This window comes from Teleopsis dalmanni, chromosome 2 (genome assembly GCF_002237135.1).
Source record: "Teleopsis dalmanni isolate 2A chromosome 2, ASM223713v2, whole genome shotgun sequence".
In the NCBI taxonomy this organism is placed as follows: domain Eukaryota; kingdom Metazoa; phylum Arthropoda; class Insecta; order Diptera; family Diopsidae; genus Teleopsis; species Teleopsis dalmanni.
The window spans coordinates 82,641,448-82,661,995 of record NC_051847.1 but is presented as its reverse complement, the minus strand read 5'-3'; the positions used below and the strand labels follow the sequence as shown (position 1 = coordinate 82,661,995).

Genomic DNA, 20,548 nt, shown 5'->3' with positions numbered 1-20,548 from the left:
TAAGCGCACTACAGTCTCAACTTTCAAATTTCGTGTTTGACCGTATATCTGATATACTAGACATACTAGGTCTTAGTGAGGATAGTGAACCTATAAATAAGGATAGGTAATTCTTAAAAAATGCTTTGGAATCATGTTAAAGTATCAAAAAGTCAGGTAAAGGACAATATAGGCCGTATCTTGTATTGTATGATAATATTTATTATAGTTAAAATATGTATAATAAAATTAAATTAAACCAACGATAAGACGATTTATCAACTATATAACTAAATGTTTATATATTCTTTCTCAATTGTATTATTTTCTTCCAAAATAAAATATTTCATATATACGAGTATCTTTAAGTTAAAAAGTAACATAGATCATAAACAAAAATAAATATGATTAATCAACTTTTTTTGACTACTTTCTGTATAATTAATTCAGTTTTGTTAGTAATTTTTAATATATTTAGTTTTAATATCAAACATTAATGATTTAAGTGAAATACCTGGAATAATAATAAAATATACATATTCCATATATGACATAAAAATTTTACGATACCTAACTTTTTATGAGTACAATTGTGTTTATATTTATATAAATTGGTTTGTGATATATATTAGTATATAAATTTATTTGTATCTAATGTAGGTTTCATGAAAGATTATGTCATTATATTCCGGTACATGTTCGGTATAAAAAGAGGTGCACGTTTGTCGTCACACTTGAGATCTTGTGCAAAAGTTCACAGCAGCACAAAACATAGCAAAGGAGCACAAAGTGACGGAGCGCGGAGTCGAAATCAGAACTCAGAACTCAGAACGACTATTGGAACTGTGCTTGGAATGCTCTAATGTTTGAGGTATAAAGTCAGAATCGCGTTTATAGCACCACTGCCCCAAACGAATTACATTTATTATTCTAAATTATTATTTAAAATAATTTGAATTTATATTAGCGTATTTTTAATCTTATAAAATATTGCGACAATGATTAATTAAAAAATATTTTGCTCCGTTGCTTGTGGTTTTTTTTATTGTTTTTCTTCAAATTTAATTTGTAAATTTTTAAATCTGATCAAATTTCATTTCGTATTAACAGCATATAAAGATAATCTTAATTATACTGTCTTAGGTTGTTATTAAGTTTCATTAACGTAAAAAAAACGTACAGCATTTAGAATTAAAAAATTTTAATAAAAATTAAATAAAAAGTGCATGAAAATAAATATTATTTATACATTATTTTTTATAGTGATTTTTAGAGAATATGCATACTGGGGTGATCAATAATTTCGCGGAGTGTCATTTAATTATAAATACTATATTTGAAACTTCGATACTCTTTCAATATTTCATCTCTCAATGGATGGGTTTCATCAATTGGATATTATTTAATTATAAATCATTTCATCATTTAATTATAAATACTACTATATAATTAAAACTTCGACACTATTTTAATATATTATCTCTCAATGAATTGGTTTTATTCATTGGACATTATAATTAAAACTTCGAGAGTATTTCAACATTTCATCTCTCAATGGATGGATTTTATCCATTGGACATTATTTAGTTATAAATCATTTAATTGTAAATACTTCTATATAATAAAAACTTCGACACTATTTTAAATATTATCTCTCAACGTATTGGTTTTATCCATTGAACATTATTATTATCATCTTAACTAAATTAATTTGGTAATATTATTAAGTGTACTGAGTTACTGAATTGCGCTAATAAAGAAATATCTTGTTGAGGTCGCATATGTGGATTTTTTACAAGACAGCGCGATTGCGATTTCTCTGGCACGGCTATTTGACAATAGATTTTAGTAAAGCCAGTTTTTTTGAATAACTTCTTCAACTGGGCTATAATCACGCTTCAAACCGAAGCACATAAAAAAATACTTGAAGTTCACTGTAACACAGAAGCTTCACAGAAAACCTTGTACGACGGCTTAAGTGAACTAAACCGTCTTAATTTAATTATTTAAATTAAATATTAATTGTTATACTATAATATTATAGATAAGAATTAATATCGACAATTTTAAGTCCCCGATATAAAAACATTGCTAATTAGTTTTTTATTTGTAACTAGGCGCAATTGAATAAATAAAAAAAAACTATACGTTTAAATTCAATAATATAATTAATTAATAATTAATAATTCATATCCAAGTTTTCAAGACATTAAATTTGAACATTTTTACATGATAACCGCAAACAACAAATATGTTGGTTTGAATAGTTTTTTGTGCAATTTTGGACGCGTTAAGTGACGTGAGGTTACAACTTAAAACCTAATAATCTTGAGACTTAAGCTTTATTGGCATTTACGGTTGAGGTAGAATTTTCTCAAAATAGCTGACGCTGCTAAAATCCATTGTCAAATCAGCTAGCTTAGGAAAGTAGAATACCTTCTACAAGCAATTTGAACCTGACTATAAGAGTAGTTTTTAACAATGGACACAGACGCATAATTCTACCAGTAGACGATATGTATCTCGTTTTGCTCTCATTCATCGCTAAGCCTATTTCCGCAGATTCCATTTCGATAGCAACAAAGGGAATAGGGATATCACGCTTGATATGCCCGTTGATGTCGATGTCGCTGGCGTAAGCAAAGAGTTGGCTACATTTATAGAATATTGTGCCATTACGATGAGTACATGATCACTTTCATGACAAAATTGAAGATATTATATTATTAGGGATCACCTTATCTGAAGAAACATACGGTATCGAAAGGTTCGCAGAGACTCTATTCTTGATGGAGTTACGCATACTGCGCAAAATCATTTTGCAGAGTCGTATTATATCGAACGGAGATATTATGGCGCAAACGTAACCCCTTATGGGGTTACCAAAACCTACTTAACAATCAATGAAATGTTGAGTGTTGATGTTCTTGGGTTTTTTTCAGGATTTGTCACAGTGTAAATAACTGGTCAATAGTGGATCAACTATGTTGTAAGTCACACTGAAGAAGCCCATTCATTGAGTTGACGTGCGATTTCAACCTATCGCACAGTAGAGTTTAAAAGACTTTGTACTCGACTGGTATTAAGCTGATACCGTGGAAATCGACGGATCTACTTTTTCGGAGACAAGACAAAGGATGCTAAGATTTCAATCGTTAGATGAGACGTATTGAATGTAAAAACTTATATAGATAAGAAAAAAAATTATTTGTCACAATGATGACCCTGTTCACATTATGAGCAAAGTCAGGAGTGTGCCTATGAGACAATGTTCAAATTTCACTTTCACAAAGCAAATATTACTGAGGGTTCATAAGGTAATATTTATCGTAAATTTTATATAAAGCATGGTAAAAGAATGACATTTGTATGTTTTAGATGATTTTGTGCAACAGACTTATTTTTATGTGTAAGGCTTTTAGACTGTTTTAGACTTAATTCGTAAATAATGCAATAATTAATAATAGATAAATACAACAATAGATAAGTACATATTTCAGTATATACCCATATATTGATAAATACTGTATTTTCAGTTCAAATATTGTACAATATATATAGGTACTCTCTTAGTTATACCAAACACCTCGTAACAGAACTAACATATAGCTGATTATTTTTGAGGCTTGTTTAAAAAAATAATTGCCTTAAATGGTTATATAGTATATAATAATCAAATTATCTCTTTGTGTATTAATTGCAAAATGCATGAAAACCAATAATTAACAATCCCACAAACTAATTACTGATTTTTATTATTTTTGACAATATCAATCGAAATAGTCTCTGTGAGCCCGTAAAATTTTCGCTCTGATTGCAAGATTTCATTGTTCCATTATCCACGAAATTGCAGGTATCAAACCTCAAATTATAATTTAAAGCATGTGCTTTTCATTTTTAAATAAATTATATAAATAAACAATTAAATAAGTGTATTTACTAAGCACTAAGTCAACATTGGTTGGATTTAAATGTAGGTTAGTGCACTGACATTTTTCAATGCTGCGGTAATTGTCCAACGCTAGGCAAATATTTAAATAAAATAAAAAACTTAATGACTTAATAACAATTAAAACTAACCATAAAAACATTAAATGCACCCAGATCGATGTGTGCCGCTTTGCAATTGCACCAATTATTTTATATGTAAATTAAATTGACTGTCGAATGAAACCACTAAAAAAATGCATAGAAAACTTGATTTTTCCAACAAATTATTTTTATGCAATAATGAGAGAAAACATATGTAATCTAACGCTTTTATCAGATATATTTAGAGAAATGACTTTATTATCTTTAATATCCTACGTATGCGAATATTGAGTTAAGCCATGCAAATTTCCTACAACCGCTATTTAATTAGAGCTGACATACATCTTAACATCTTAACGGTAACGGAGTATATAGATAGCGGAGTTCACTCTAGGAAACTGGATATATTCACACATTATAGACTTCCACTGCAATATTTTTCACGCAGTAGTTGTGTCTACGAAGGAAGTTACAGTTTGCATATAAGTGGAAAATCTATTTAAAAAGAGAATACAGGGTTATTCATTTAATGGCTTTAAAACTAAACGTACATATATAAAACACACTAGTTATTGCGATTTTGATCAATTTTTACTGCAATATATTGCTTGGACGTTGGCTTTAATTGTAATATACAACATAATTCAGATGTTCTTCGACAGACATGTTACAGTAGTGAATCCTATTGGAAGTTACCTCAAAATTTTCGATAGCTTGTCGTCACATAGTTAGCAGTACCTCGCCTACAACTCGACGGATGTTTGTTTTTAAAGCGTCAAGAAGTTGGGGATTGTCAATATGAACACGATGCTTCACGTAATCCTACAAAGAAGTCCAATAGTAACATATCGCATGATCTTGATGGTTAATTCAGTTTACCATAACGTTCGCAAAATTTATTGAGCACAAAAACTACAATAAAACATGCTGTGTAGCCTGTGGAACAGTCCTGTTGAAACCCCATATTTTTCATATTCATATCTTCAAAAAAAATGTGTCAAACTAGAAGTTAGTGAAGATGTGGTTGTAGCGTTAAGAATTGACTGATTATGTCACATCTGTTTAAAAATAGGAATAGATCTATTACACCTTCAACAAATCAATAAGTGAACAAAAGAAAAGAAATCTATTTGAACACTGGAGAGCCCAAACAGACATGTGGCAGTCAAGAAGATTCATTGATTCTGAGCACATCAAAGTTGACGCTATTCTTAACCTTAGTAGAAACTCTACACTGAATTTCTAACAGAGCACTGTATACTCAATTACCATATGAAGAATATAGTTGCGGTAGAAAGTGTTTCCTATCAACTCTGTAGTGAGGAGAAGGAAACATTAGAACATGTTCTATGCAACTTCTCAGCGTTGGCAAGACGTAGACTTGACTACCTTGGAAACGGGATCTTGGTTGCAAATCGAATAGATACGAAATGTACCTACTATGCAATCGCTATTTTGGTAAAAAGCTTTTACAATTTTAACATGTTTAACAGTTATTAAACGATCCATATTGTAAAATGTAAAATATACTAATGATGTCTCAAATGTGTATTATATGTCACTATAATAGTGACATACAAAATGGATAAGTTTTTATTAATGCTATCAAACAGTTAATCTGCTCTAAAGTTCTTGAATTCAATTCAAATAACTTATAGGTCGGAATTTGGCTGCTATGCATTTTGGAACAATATTTGAGTTCAATATAGATTTATTGTAGGTGCCTGGTCGTAGTACTTTTGGAACTAATTGAAAGAAACATATTCACAACATCATACAAACCTTAGAATACCTAGCAACAAATCACCAATTGTGTGAATTTTTCTTAATAAAAAAATACAAGAATGGAAAGATCAATAATATATAGATAACTACAGGTCAGTTATTTTTTCATAAAAAGAAAAAAATATAGTTATCTCATTGAGATGCCCTGTATAGGTTTTATATAAGATTGTCTATTAAGTCACTGTCGGTTAAAAAATCAGCAAATTAAATACTTTCCTCAATGATTTTCAGCGCAGAAAGTGCTTGACATCTTATAACTTACTTTCTAGAAAAAATATCATATTATAGCACCTCCACTTGGAAAGCACATTGGGTTTCATTAAAGAAACGAAATGGTTTCAAGGTCTCCGGAATTTATACAGCAATACGCTAAGGCGAGCAGACGTAAGTGAATACATAGGATTATCATAATAATTTTACAATCTACATCCTTAAAGTTGTATATTGTAGATTCTTATATGATTAAAATTGCTATAGAGCACATAAATGAAATATTTTTTAAAATTTAAAGTAATTATTATTAATGAAAAACAAGAGAACAATAAAGAGTGTGAGATCATCTAAATGATATATCAGAGACAGTAATTAGTTATCGGAAGCACACTTCTGTCGCTATAAGAAAAAAGTAAGATGTTGGAAAAAGAGGTCTGAAAAAAAAGAAAATCTGGAAGGTAGGAAAGAAAAAAATATCTGGCCCCTGAAACAGTTTTAACAAGTAAAATATATTATTTCAGCTTTGTTGAACATATATTTTAAGTGCCTTTATCTGAATAATTCAGTTCAATGGCAACCTTATCCCTACTTAAATTGCTTGACTTATAATTATAAATATTTAAATGTAATATTTGAGAAGAATTGATTAATAACTTTAAAGTAATTTCTAACATTATTATATTGTAATATAGTGTTTAAATAATGCAGTTATGATTTGCCGATTAACACAATCATACAGATATCAGCATAAAGGTATAGAAATGTAAACGTTGACCCTACTTGTCGTAGCATTACTTGCAAATAAAATACATATCTGAAACGCTCACTTTTCTGAGCAATGTGCCAAATTTAAATCTTTATTAAAGCCTTTATTAAAGTGTTTGACTAAGTCAGTTAGGTCAATAGCTCCCTCTACGTAAGCTCTCATTCGCCTACTTCTAGTTACATGCAGTGATAACAGTTTAAACAGATATATTTTCTTGATAAGTCCAATAGATCCTTGTTGGGGTTTAGGCGCGGTTAGAAAACACGTCAGATAATTCTTATTTAAGAATTGAAATAGATGAAAATAATCAACCATCCAAATATTTAATTTTAGTTCTATCTAAGACCTATCATTAATAATGTGTCAAACGACATAAACCTTTTTTGTATTTTTGTGATAGATTAGGGAAATACTAATAGAATAGCTATGATTTGAATGCTAAATAGACTTAGACAATGTGCTATTAGAGCTAAACTATAAACTTAAAACTTCTAAAAAAGTTCTCAATGTTTAAAAAACTCTATATTGTTGTGGTGAATTAGGATTAACATATATTAATATTACTGATATGACTTGGAAGTTGAATGGAATTAGATAAGGTACTATTGGAGGTAATATATAAACTGGTATAATTTCTTTAAAAAAATTTAGACTTATAAGAAAAAACATTGTCTATCACAATGATCAATAGTTAATACATTAGAGAGGTAAGTACCATATATAAAACTATTGCATATTATTAATATTAATTCATACTAATATGTAGTTTTTATCAAGATAATAAAATATATCACCATTGTAATAAAAGTTTTTTGTTACTTTCTCATAAGCAAGTGGATCAGTGCATTAGTGATTTTGAAATATATATGGATTTCTTGTATGAAAGGCGACTCAATATAATCACTCGAAATTTTAGTATTACTACTAATAATATAATTACTATATTATATGCTATAGACAAACATCACTAATTAGTTTGCGTAAATTATTACTTCAATAGGGAACCGCGTACTTCTGTATACTATATAGTAGTAATTCTTTCTACAGATATTTATTTTTTTTCCGTATATTTTTTTAATTTACTATAACCTGACAACTTATAGTATTGACTATTCAGTCATTTAACGGTACTGTATATACATTGTGACCGAAAAGTTTCCGGAAATAAATAAATAAAACGCAAAATTCTTAATCTTCATCAATATTTATTTTATCTCCTTCAAAATATGCTCCATTAGAAGCGATACACAAATCCAACGTTTCTTCCAATCATCAAAACATTTTTTATAGGCGCTTTCCGGTATGGCTTTGAGTTCCCTCTGCGAATTCTGTTTTACGTCTTCTATGGATTCAAAACGCGTTCCTCTGAGTGGTAATTTGAGGTTGGGAAACAGGAAAAAGTCACACGGTGCAAGATCAGGTGAATACGGTGGCTGTTCGATGGTATTTATTGAATGTTTGGCCTTAAAATCGTTGATAATGTTGAACAAATTGAGGTGAATCGGAACAAGCCGGGCGTTGACACGTCGCATACACAAATTGTCCACCAAAATCAAACGAGCCATCTCACGACCGATGCCTAGCTCTCGTGCTATCTCTCTAACACTCACATGAGGATTTTTGAACACGATTTCCTTTGCCTTTTCAATGTTTTCGTCGGTGGTAGAGGTCGAAGGTCGTCCAGAACGCGGCATGTCTTCGACGGTCGTACGACAGTCCTGAAAGGCTTTGTACCACTCATAAACTTGAGTTTTCGATAAAACTGATTCCCCATAAGCCTTTTGTAGCATTCGCAACGATTCTGCACACGAAATTTCGTTCGAAAAACAAAATTTGATGCAAACTCTTTGTTCAATATTTTTTTCCATTGTTTTTTTCGCAACGCACTACTGAGGTGAACTGGTTTCAACAGCTGCCGTAAACGAACTGTCTGACAGATCGCGCTCATTTTTGGCATAGTAATTAATGACAGTGCTGCCAAACTACATAAACTTAATATCGAAAAATATACAGCGCGCGAATTTTAAATGAGAATTTCCGAAAGCTTTTCGGTCACAATGTATGTTTGGTATACATTGCTCCCTCTTAAAGATACAAGTAACTGCAGCAAAAAATACCTGGAGAGATATCTATTCAAAATGCTGGAACATAGTTTATTTAAATGACCTAATAGGGCGCTGTGCTTAAGTGATAGTTAAGAATATAGAAGAAAGATCCAAAGTCAAAAATAAAACGAAGGAGGCCATATGTTATATGATATCTCTTTGGTCTTAATTAACTAGTCCGTCTGAACTATGTAAATATTTTAGTTTAAATTTTTAAAATTAATTTAAAATTAAAAATTCATTTAATAATAATGAACTTAGTTTTCATATTTATGCTTAAAATATTTAAAATCCTTATTTAGGGCTAAGGGAATTAACTATATTTGTTATTTTAGTCAAAATTAATAAGCAGTAAGCAGTATTACAGCAAAAGCATTAATTTACTTTCATAGTCTAGCACACTTCCGTACTCTTAGGGTAGTTAAAGTTAGTTAAAATAGGACACCTTACCTTTCATTTGATCCATTGGATAGCCAGCTTGGTGCTTATCGTTATATGAACCAGGACGTTCTATAAAATTTCAATAAACATTATTTTTATTGGCACATTAAATAAATATTTTCTTACTTTTATTTCCAGATAAATAATCTTCTGGATTGAAATACGTAGAAATAGTTTTGTCGTCATAAGAACCATCACTATGTGGCGCAGAATCATTTCGCCGCACGTAATCGTATTGATTACTATCGCTCTGACCATTATTGTATCCCGGTCTAGGGTCACGTTGAGGTGGCGGTCTTGCACTGGCCCCGGCATTGTTATAACCATTTTGAGGTGGATCTGGACGGTTTGTATAATCTACAAAACTACCCGGTGCTGGAGATGGTGGTCTTTGATCTTGTGCTGGCAGACGATTTGGTCCATATTCTGGACGTGTGTAGTATGTTGATGGTGTTGTATGATCAAAATCAGGTCTCGTGGGACGACTATTTGGTCCTATGGGTCTGTCACTAGGGTATGAGCTTGGTCTAGCTGTATAATCTGGTCGATTTCTATCATAATCATCCGGTCTTGCCGTAGGTGGGCTGTATGGTTCGGGTTTACCATAACTATAACCAGTTCCATAACCTAATCCAAAAATTGGTCTTGGTGGACCATTTGGTGTAGGTCTTACACTATCATCTGCAGCATAACCCGGACGATAATGATCTGCTACTTCGGGTACATTCGAAGCATAACCTCCTGGTATGTATACATCTTCATTTGGTGCAGGATAATTTGGTTCATACAACATTGGATATTTGTATAATGGATAAACATCTTGTGTGAAATATAGGCGATCACCATTTGTGGTAGTTGGTCCTAATGTAGATATTGGCCCCTCTGACAAATTTATTACTTGTGTGCTGCCATAAACACTAGTTGGTGGCTGTGGTGTATCACTCAACGTAGTTGAAGTGGTGGGTGATGGGTTAACAATAAGTATTGGTGTGCTTTCGACAGGTCTACTTGGTACGCTGATTGTTGGTGTTGATGGCAAGCCACTGTAACCTCCTAAGTCTCTAACTGGGACATCCGGCATTGTGATTGAGTTATCACTCAAATCGAAACAATTTGTCTTTCGTGCATACAAATCGAAGTCTGGATCGTAAATTATACCACTTGGACGTCCACTGCTTAGGCTATACTTTTGCGTCGATAATTGACAGGTGCCATTTCCGCGTCGATGCACACTAAGCATAAAAAAGAAACGAAATCAGTAAAGTTTTAACATTATATACAAAATAAAACTAATAGTTAACTGACCCCAAAAACGGAGTTAGTTACTTAGTATGTAACTCACCCAAATGATATTGCCTGACATTTTTCGCCCGCTTGTAAGCATTTATCTTTGCACATTTTCAATGAATTGGTGTCTTCGGTACGGAAAGTCTTTTCAAATGGCAGCATCGCTTCCAATGCTATGCGCTCGAAACAATCTGTAATTATTAAATTGAAAAATTGTTGTAATTAAATCGAATTTTAACAATTTTTTGAATTTAGAAATAATAACGATTATGCAATTGCTAAATGTACATAATACACATATTTTGTAATTTCCGCTATAGATTTGTATACTCTTATGTATAAACAATACTTAATCTATTAATACTTAATGTCAATAAAAAAATTTTTTCTTGCATATTCCACACTTAATATACAACAATCTAAAATGTTTAGAAAAACCTTGCAGATACAAAAAATTCAATTAAGTATGAAGATTTGATGATGCAGTAACTTTTACTGAGGTACTCTCGTACATGTTAAGTAATTACTTCTTGCACCTTAGGCGCAACAATTGTGCCATCGTTTTAATGATCTCTCAGGTTTTGGTTAATTAGCCTTCTTAATAAATAATAAACAAATCAATCTTTAATTGAAATTTAAACAATCTGAAATATTTAAAGCTGTAAAAAATAATTATGATCTTGTTTAAAACATTTTAACTACTTTACTCTTTGAGCTATCGGCTATTGATCCTACGAAATGACTAGATTGATTGATTGCAAAAGTATTTTATCATTAAATATATTGCCTAAAGAAATGGGAGAAGAAAATATGAAAAAGTCAAAAAGATAAGTGAAAAGGACTTAAAATGGAACTCTGAAATAATAAAATTTTAATAATCCTATTATTGTTATAATAATTTGATATCGACTTGCTACCACTTTGGCTATTAACAATACATAGAATATATTTCTAACACTGAAATAGTTATTAAAGAAGTTTTAAAAAAAGGTTACGTTAGTTTAGGTTGCAGCTTCGATGCTAAGGATCTATTTAGACCTATTGACCCATTGTGTTACTGTTTAAGAACATGGAGATTTAAGAGCCATCTTGAACCTTTCGGAAAACCATAAAAACATTTTACAGAGAGGTTATAGAAGATGTTCAAATAAGTAAGCCACTTGGAAAGTCTAACACCGTAGATAGTCACATAGCCGATGAGAGCCACTTGCATAGTCCTTCCTCACAACTGTGACAGGAATAAATAAATAAGAGATGTAATCTTTTAGCATGGTTCTCTAAGTGACTGTGACCCATCAACAAATCTACAACAGAACTGATATGTTTACAGAGTCTTTCCTAATACTAAATTGTGCAATTTTCTGTATTGATCTGATTTCAACAACTGCCGGCAGAATGCCCAATGTTGGGTGTGCATACGAACGACGTTCATCTGTGGTATCACAACGGCCCATAATTTGAGCATAAGTGGACTTTTGTGTAAACTAACCTAGCCTATATACAAATATTTATATATACAATAATGTTTATATAAAACTGTTATTTAATCTTATTATAATAAATTGAGTGAACTGCAAGAAGGCGCAAAGGCAAAAAATGTTTACATTGACCCTTACAGTACAATGGACCTTTACGGTATGAGTCTGTATATCTTTCTACAAATTATTCTCATAGTTGATTTTAGTGGTCAAATACAGTGTTTTTCAAAGCTTTTTACCTACCGAAAAAAAAAGTTTAAAAAATACGACGTTTGGCACAATATTGATTACACCGCTAATTCGATTTGTACTAGAGTTGTCATAGAAAAACTGCAGAACCAGCATAAGAATGCCGACGAAACCAGCATTAGCGCCATATACTTCCAAGATAGAAATGATCAATAGCGATGAATGCATGAAATACAGAAAAATACAGATCAGACTAAAGGAGACTTTGAAATATAAAAGTAGGAGATCTATATTTATTTCCCGATTCTTTTCGTATATATTTAAAATAGTTGGGGCAACATTATTTGGGATTTTGTAACACGTCTCATAATTGAAATACAAGCAGTTTTTAGATTTGCAAAAAGCATTAACATTGATTTACTTTAAATTAGTACATGATTACTACAAATTTAAAACATTGATTTATTTATATCTGGTATCAATACGTCTATATTGGGTTTACAGTCAGCCAAATTAAGTTGACATAATTTCAATTCAACTGAGTGAAAATATAATTCTTAAATAATAGGGTACTAATGCGCCCAGACCTAAAAAATCTATTGTGCGCCTAAAGGCCCAACTAAAACAATTCTAGATTTTTTATAAATCTTGTATTTGATTTGGGACTTATAGTCGACAGAAGTCAGTTTCTACCGCACCTATAATCTTCATGTGGTAATTAAGTCTACAGTGTCTTGTAAGAAGTTCAGTGTAGATTTTAATGTCTTTTCTGCTAAGGTCAAGGATAGTCAAGGATCAAGGACTTTGACGTGTTCATGATCAATGAATTTTCTTGAGTATCCCATGCCTGTTTGGGCTCTCCAGTGTTAAAGTAGATGTTGTTTCCTCCGTTCAAATTATAAGTTATTTGTTAAGTTATTTGTAGAAGCTATTTTCCCATTTGCGGAATTCGGGTTCCATAATTCCTGGTCCTGTACTGCCATCTTCCATTTTGGACCCATGGTATACTGCCATAATTGAGAGCCCTGTTTTAAGATAATCTTATTGTTCCTCTAAGTTGATCACTGATGACCACTTCGAATACCCTGGAGAAAACTAATATTCTATTTATCTTATCAAAGACCTTAAGGTACGAAGAATTTCAGACTTCATCTAGAATCTTTGCATGTCCTGTCACATTGTCCTTTTTAAGATTACATAGATAAAGAATCCTTAGTGAGGCACTGGTCGCAGTCCTTTTAACCATATAATTTATACTTCTACTACCAATGGCACATAGGGCTACAATATTTCTTCTAAATCTGATTCTATTTGATGCATCTCTGTAGATGTTGTTCCAGGTATATAGTGACTCAGGTAACTTGCTTTCAACTGGTCTTCTCCACCCATCATTTCTAATACATAAATAATTTTATAAACAATTTGTAAAGTATTGTTATCATTTATATACATAAATATCGCTTTTTATATATATATTGTTATATATACATATATATCACGTTATATATAAGTAAAGAAATAAATCTTTTTAGTTTTGCTCTCCACCAAAAACAGTTTTTCATATAATTATATGTTGCGATTATTGCGTTTTAGCGCGATTTGCGAGGGAATTCTAAATTTGTTTGTTTACATGCAATTAACTTTTTGGAACAAAATGTAATGACATTGTATCTGCCTCTTAAATTTCTTTAATTATTTATATATTTTATTTTACGAGTATTGTGAGTATCTGAACAATTAGTGTGTCTGCAATGAGCGATGATGTGGAATTTTTAGTGCATGACGAAAAAAACGTGCCACTAGGAGAATTTAAATTTTTATTTTTATTTCATTGTCTAATGCAAATTTCATTGACATGCAATTTTAAATTATTTTTGTTTTTAAATTTGTTAGTAAACAAACATTTTGTAGTTTTGTAAGAATAAAAACGAAAATCAAAATCTATTAGAGAGTATATGAAGAACACTCTTATAGTTTTTTTTCCTAATGATTTCATTGTATAAATATAAATTTAGAATAAATGACGCCTAATAGGTAGCACGAATAGGTAAAATTTAAGTTCTAATCGACGATCTTTGCGGCTTATGCTACGACGAGGAGAAAGAATAATCAAGAGCCTTTTCCGAGGTAATGCATCTGGGCACTTTTACTCTATGATGGCTGGGGGTATAATTTGAGTATTCCTTATAATCTCCGTTATTATTCAATTATTGATCTAAGATCTGCGTACCGCCCCGTGCAGTTAGTGATTACTCTGAGATTAGATAGTGTTAAGTAGGGCAGATTGTCGGTTTTCGCATATAGCCTCAGAGCTCTGTCCCTTATCTATTTTTTGGCCGGATCTATTCTAAGGTCTCTTAGTATGTCATTCGTGCGGATGTACCATGCAAATGCTTAACTTTAACTTACCAATAAGCCTGGCAACAATTCTTGGGAAACTCTTCATAGAAGTCGGCGAAAAGCTATCAAAAGTTGATATCGGAAGGCACATGAAATTCTATAAGAAAATGAATTGTTCAAAACTTAGACGAAAAAGAGGTAATCACATTCATTTTCAGGATTATTCAGTTTTGCCTAAAAGAAGAAAAAGAGATTTAGGAATGTGCTTTCTTGACAGTCCGTCAGATTGCTCCTTAGTAAGAAAAAAGAACTGTTACATTACAAAAACTCAACTGGATGGATCTAGGCTTTGTATAGGGGATTTTTGCCAAATTTGTGGTATTAATACGGGAAGTAATTGCTAACTATTAGAGAAAGAATGGCACCTGCCGATCGGCCAATGCAACCGATATCAAACCAGGTCAACAGCCGAATATTCAAATCAGCAAACTTCAAAATGGTGCCATTGATTATGAACTGCTAAAATCTGACAAAAGTATCATAGAAGTGTTGTCAGTTAACATTTGACTCATCTGCAGAGAGATGTGACCGAAAATTGACCTGAACATCCATGAACCGGTAATTTTTCAAAATGATAGCCCAATGTATCAATAATAAGTTTGATTTATTGTTAATTGCAAAAGATGACCAGTATTGTCAATTCACGATATTTTGAATAATGTATTGCCAATAATTTATTACAATAAAGCTATACAAAATTTCGGTTTTCAAGTTGTGATCAAAAAATTAGGTGGTGTTTAATTTAAAATTTTTTATTCTAAAAATCTTGTTTTTAGGTTGGTAATACTGTCACTGACATCCACGTTCAATTAGATTTTAATATCTGGAGTTATTTTTGACTTTTGCTTATCCCGTTAGCCCAAGGGATATCTCCAAATGCACTGTATAGACACATTAAAAAGATAAGAACCAAATCACTTTGATCTTTAAAGGCTATTCTAAAAACCTCCTATAACTATTGTTTCGCGGATTGGGAAAAACTTAAGCGTATAAGTCCAATTATGAGTCTTTTATGAGTCTAATAGGAACTTTTCCACTGTTTTGCGGCAACATTCTCATCACTAACTACGTGCGGGCACTATTTGAAGACAGAAGACAGTGCAGACAGTGAAATAGATTTAGAAAAAAAAAAAAATAAACAATTTCAGTTTATTTTTTAATCACAGCGTTACACCTAATACTAAAGATGAACATTAACTTTTTAAATGAGTTATCATTCTTTAATAGTTTATATCATTTTCTAAAATTTATTTTGGCATCCCTCCCCAATTTTAGGGAGTAAGTATTTTACATAATACTTATGTGCGTATAATCATTCCGTATGCTAAAGTTAAGTTAGAACTGTTGTAGAACAATATATTTATTTTTAGTATTGTTTTCATATTAACTATTAAAAATATTTTTAAGAAAATCAAATTGAATATAATAATTTACTCTTAGATTTCGAAAAGTAGTGTTTTACAATAAGAAAAATTATTTTTATATTATTTTATTTAATTGAAAATTTGTCACCATACAGTTGTTTCGAGTATTGCCAAATACCCATCATCACTGGTCTTCGAATTATGTCTAGTATTGACTTATTCGTAAATAATTTTTTGAGACTGCAATTACAGCATTCAAACTCATGCCCTGCCTAATTTGAAGCACAGAGTCAGCGTTCATTAGCCAACTGACCCAAAGCCGTATTTGACTGTATGTTTTTATTGAAGTTTTGTTAATTTGGTATGAAAGTTTATTAACAAATTCACTTGTTTTTAGATTTATTTAATATGTACTTATAAACACATTCACATATTACAATAACAATAATAGCAATGAAAAAGCAAAATGAATGGGTTCAAGTACCGAAAAAAAAAATGAAAAAACTAAAAAAATATTGCTATTTTGCTATAAAAATTTAATAGTAATTTTGCTATTGCTATGGCAAACATTTTCAATGTTAAGAAGTGTATATATATTTTTCGATTTGATTCTATAAATTTTTACCTTGGTTAAGTGCATTTAATCGGAAACAGATTTTTATTTATTATATTATTAAATATTGATTTTTAAGTCTTCATTGACTTAAGTAGAAGAATAGAATTTCTGCGGGGAATGTCACATTGAAGGTACTTACTGTTTAACATTATAATTGATACCAGAAGAACGCACTCATGAAATCAAAAAACGGAAATAAATTTTAATTAAAATTTTTTATTAATTTTATAAATGCATAAAGCATTAAACATTCTCTCTCTATTCATTTCGTTATTATTTAAGAACAATAGCTACTATGACAATTGTTATTTTATACTTAATAATAGTGGATTAATAATTTTTTGCTGGTGAATAGAAATTATGTATTTTTATTGATAGTTTGATTGTATTTATTGTTTTGCTATTATATTTCGATTGTGATCAGATTTGGTGTATTTCCTTCAAAAATACATTCAATCCAACTATGAACTCAATGCCTCAATGCTGCGTTGGACGCAGCTAAAATAATTGAAGCTACAAAATAAAATGTTAGATCGTTGTACTGCGATTGTGACAAACTTTTTTATGTACCAGTATCTTTATCTACTAACAATATATGCTCGATATAGATACAAATAGGTAACTCGGTTTTCAAATATTTTATTACTATTATTATTTAAATTTTTTTATTGAAACATTGGACTCGACTCGGTAAAAGAGTTTTTTATACTTTTTTTGTATATATTTATAAAAAATATAAATCTGCTTAATCTGGTAATAAAGTGACAATTGTAAATATTTAATTTAAAACAAATATGAACTTAATTTTTCATTTGAATTAGTTCAACTATTTTTTATACATAGAATAATAAAAGAGATCATAAAAAGTTAATGAATAATTCAATAAGGTCAAAATAATGAACAATTCTGCTTTATTTGTATGCCTTCACAAGGTTGAATATTCTTGTTAATAGCCCTATGAAACCAGAACAAACTCTTCATAACTTCATAACTTCCAACGTATACAGATCAACAGAAATGAGGGCAATACCCGCATATATTTTAAATATGATTTATTTTTAATTTAAACTACAGCTGTACAAATTTCTATACTTTCATGAGTAAATCATATACTCCAGTAATTAAAACAAATCTGTCCGGGTAAACAAAGTGGAACCGTGGCAACAAACACTGATGCTAAAATATGAATTAAAATACAAAAGAATTTAGCTTTTTCAAGGGCATTAGCATTGCTCTGAAATCATGTTTTTTTTTTAATTTAATATTAAATAAATTTAATAATTATTTAATTTATGCAAAGCTTACCATTTCTAGCCGAGACCAACTGATTATCCACTGAGAGTGTGTAGACATCCTTTAGTGCAGCCAACAGCAAGACCATATGAATAATTATTGTCATGATGGCATTTTTATTTTTAAACATTTTTCACTTGAATATTTTTAATAATTTTCTCCTTCTAACTTAAATTTAGTTAGTGTTTTGCTTTGATTTATTTTCTATTTTATAAAAATTTGTTCAATAATATTTTCACTTTTCTCTATGCTTTTACATTGTCAACATAATCGGCCGATATTTCACAAAAACTGCCACTGAAGCCAAACTTCTTCTTGACACTGAAGTTGCAAAGCCAAATTATGAGATTGTTGAACCATTCCCGCTACTGTTTAAATTTGCTTCGGACCGCGGTTGAGTTCTTCTTTCTTTTATTATTCTTTCACCTTAAGATAAACATCCGCCAAATTTCACTAATTGAAAATATATGCTGATTATATTAGAAAGAGTTACGACTGTACGACAAATACCCTAAGTTCGGTAATTCATGTTAGTAAATAAAATGTTTATTGGATTTGATAGTCTAATAACCATTTGGATCATATACAGTAGTTATATATTTTAGAGCTAGGTTTTTGATAATAATCAAAGAAGGTTCAACTTTAGATGGTTGATGATACCCTTCCGCCTGACATAATTAGTACCTGTTGCTCTTTTTAATACATTTTAATAATACCTTTTAATATAACATTTCCCACAACAATCACCAATGCAAGTATATAAATATACTCGGTTTTACTGACAGAGTCAAGAAAGTACTACTGTTAGACAAAGCTGAACAGTCAAAGAGAATGTCTGTGATTATCTCTTCTTTGTTGAAGTTGAATTTAATCCTATTGGATTAATTGATCCTGGTTGATATAAAAATAAAAGATGAATTACTGTTATTGCTAGTACGATAAATGGTAAAAAAATTAAAACGTGAAAAATCGTGTATCACTAGCAACTTCAAATCCTCCTCATACTTATTATACTAAATCAATCGCTCCTCAGAAAGAATTTTATTGAAGTTGAAAGACAGTTTCTCTGCATGGCATTTTATAAATTAGTAACCTGAAAGAACTATAATTAGCATAACAGTATGAATACGGTCCTTGTTAATAAAGTGTCAGAACCTTACGAGCATGTTATTGAATGAAGGCCAGGTCGATTGGTATGTCTTACATTTTTTAAGTGACTTCCAACTATTAATAGGCTAGCTTCAAAAAGTGTAGTTAGATGTTTTTTGAATCACCCTTAGGAAAACATATAGCGGTATCGCTAGGAAGACCTCGATAGATCATCACGATTCAGATTATTGATTTCAGATTCCGGTTCAGATTATGAAACCAAGGCATTAAGTAAAATCTCTTTGAAAATAAAGCTCCACATATTTTACTTTAACGTTTGGTACATATAATGAATGTGAAACTTGCACGATATCAAAAGTTATTGGGGAGCATACTCAAGTGTTCACTCTGTAAATTTAATTTCTGGAATATAATCTAGAGGTAGGTAATAGACCGGTCACACATTGTTTTAAAAAACAAACAACATTGCAAGTTAGACATTAGGTAGGAACTAAGAGGAAACTCATTGACTTAGTGATCCAGCGAAGACATGATTTAGAACGGTTGCACCCATAATGACAATTATAACGTTTAATTATTCTTAGAGTGATATTTGCTTAAACACTTTAAATTGGATACGATTCAGAAAAATTGTGGAATTTTTGGGTTACACAGAGGTTTCAGAATGGCAGAGAGTAAGTAACTAATATCCATTTTTACTCGATTTTTACTATTGCCACAAAAAGAATTCAGTACCCTTTATTGAATACAAAAATTCGAGAAGCTCTAGGTACGGATTCCTGTGTTAGAAGTCATTTTAAAGATTTGCAACAGGTTTAGTCTCTGTCCGGTAGGAATATAAAATACTTTCTATCGACAGCACAATAGATCTCAAAAACTTTGGTGTACCATTAAATTGATTTAATAATAATAATTAATGATAATAATAAAACTTTAGAAACCTTACAAATCTGTCAAGAATTAAATAACCGACTACAGCGTATTTCGTTATGATAAATTGTTAAATGCTCCATTCGCATCAACTGGAGATAAACATAAAAAATCTGTGATAAAGTTTCACGCAATAACATACGCCAAATGTCAAGATACTATTTCGTTTGATTTAAATAAATTTGATCTACTGATCGCTAAAAGCGAAATGCGCCCAAAGGGAATTTACTCACATTTAAATATTAAATTTGGCTTTAATTAAGCCGTCAATAACCCGTTCAAAATCATCAGCGAAGCGCGTAAACGCCGACAAATGGCATTTTGCAGTTACGAGATATTAATGAGGATCAGCGCCACTTATTCGGTAGCGATACTATTATTACTATTATAATATTACAGATTTTGAAAAATAATTATCTAAACGTCATGAATAATTTTATGAAAAAAGTTAGAAAAACATTTTAAGATTTTTAATTGAAATGTTGTTGCTCTTATAATACTTTAAGCCAAGAATTTTTTAATTGTGTTAGACGCTGTTTAAGTTTCTTCAGAAATGATTC

General features: G+C 30.7%; 1 protein-coding gene across 1 annotated transcript; it reads right to left on the bottom strand.

The window, feature by feature from the left end:
• Positions 1-9,053: 9,053 nt before the first annotated feature.
• On the bottom strand, positions 9,054-12,062 carry LOC119674932 (leucine-rich repeat extensin-like protein 2). Its single transcript, XM_038086090.1, has 5 exons — positions 11,954-12,062; positions 10,664-10,799; positions 9,448-10,553; positions 9,331-9,390; positions 9,054-9,067 (listed from the first exon to the last, which is right to left on the bottom strand). The coding sequence occupies exons 1-5, from the start codon at positions 12,060-12,062 to the stop codon at positions 9,054-9,056; spliced, it is 1,425 nt and encodes a 474-aa protein (XP_037942018.1).
• Positions 12,063-20,548: the final 8,486 nt, after the last annotated feature.

Coding starts and splice junctions, on each gene's coding strand:
- LOC119674932 (XM_038086090.1), bottom strand. CDS start 12,062: ATGGGCCGTTGTGATACCACAGATGAACGTCGTTCGTATGCACACCCA. Junction 10,800..11,953: donor ACAGAAAATTGCACAATTTA/GTATTAGGAAAG, acceptor TAATAATTACAG/ATTGTTTCGAGCGCATAGCA. Junction 9,391..9,447: donor TTATTTATCTGGAAATAAAA/GTAAGAAAATAT, acceptor GAAATTTTATAG/AACGTCCTGGTTCATATAAC.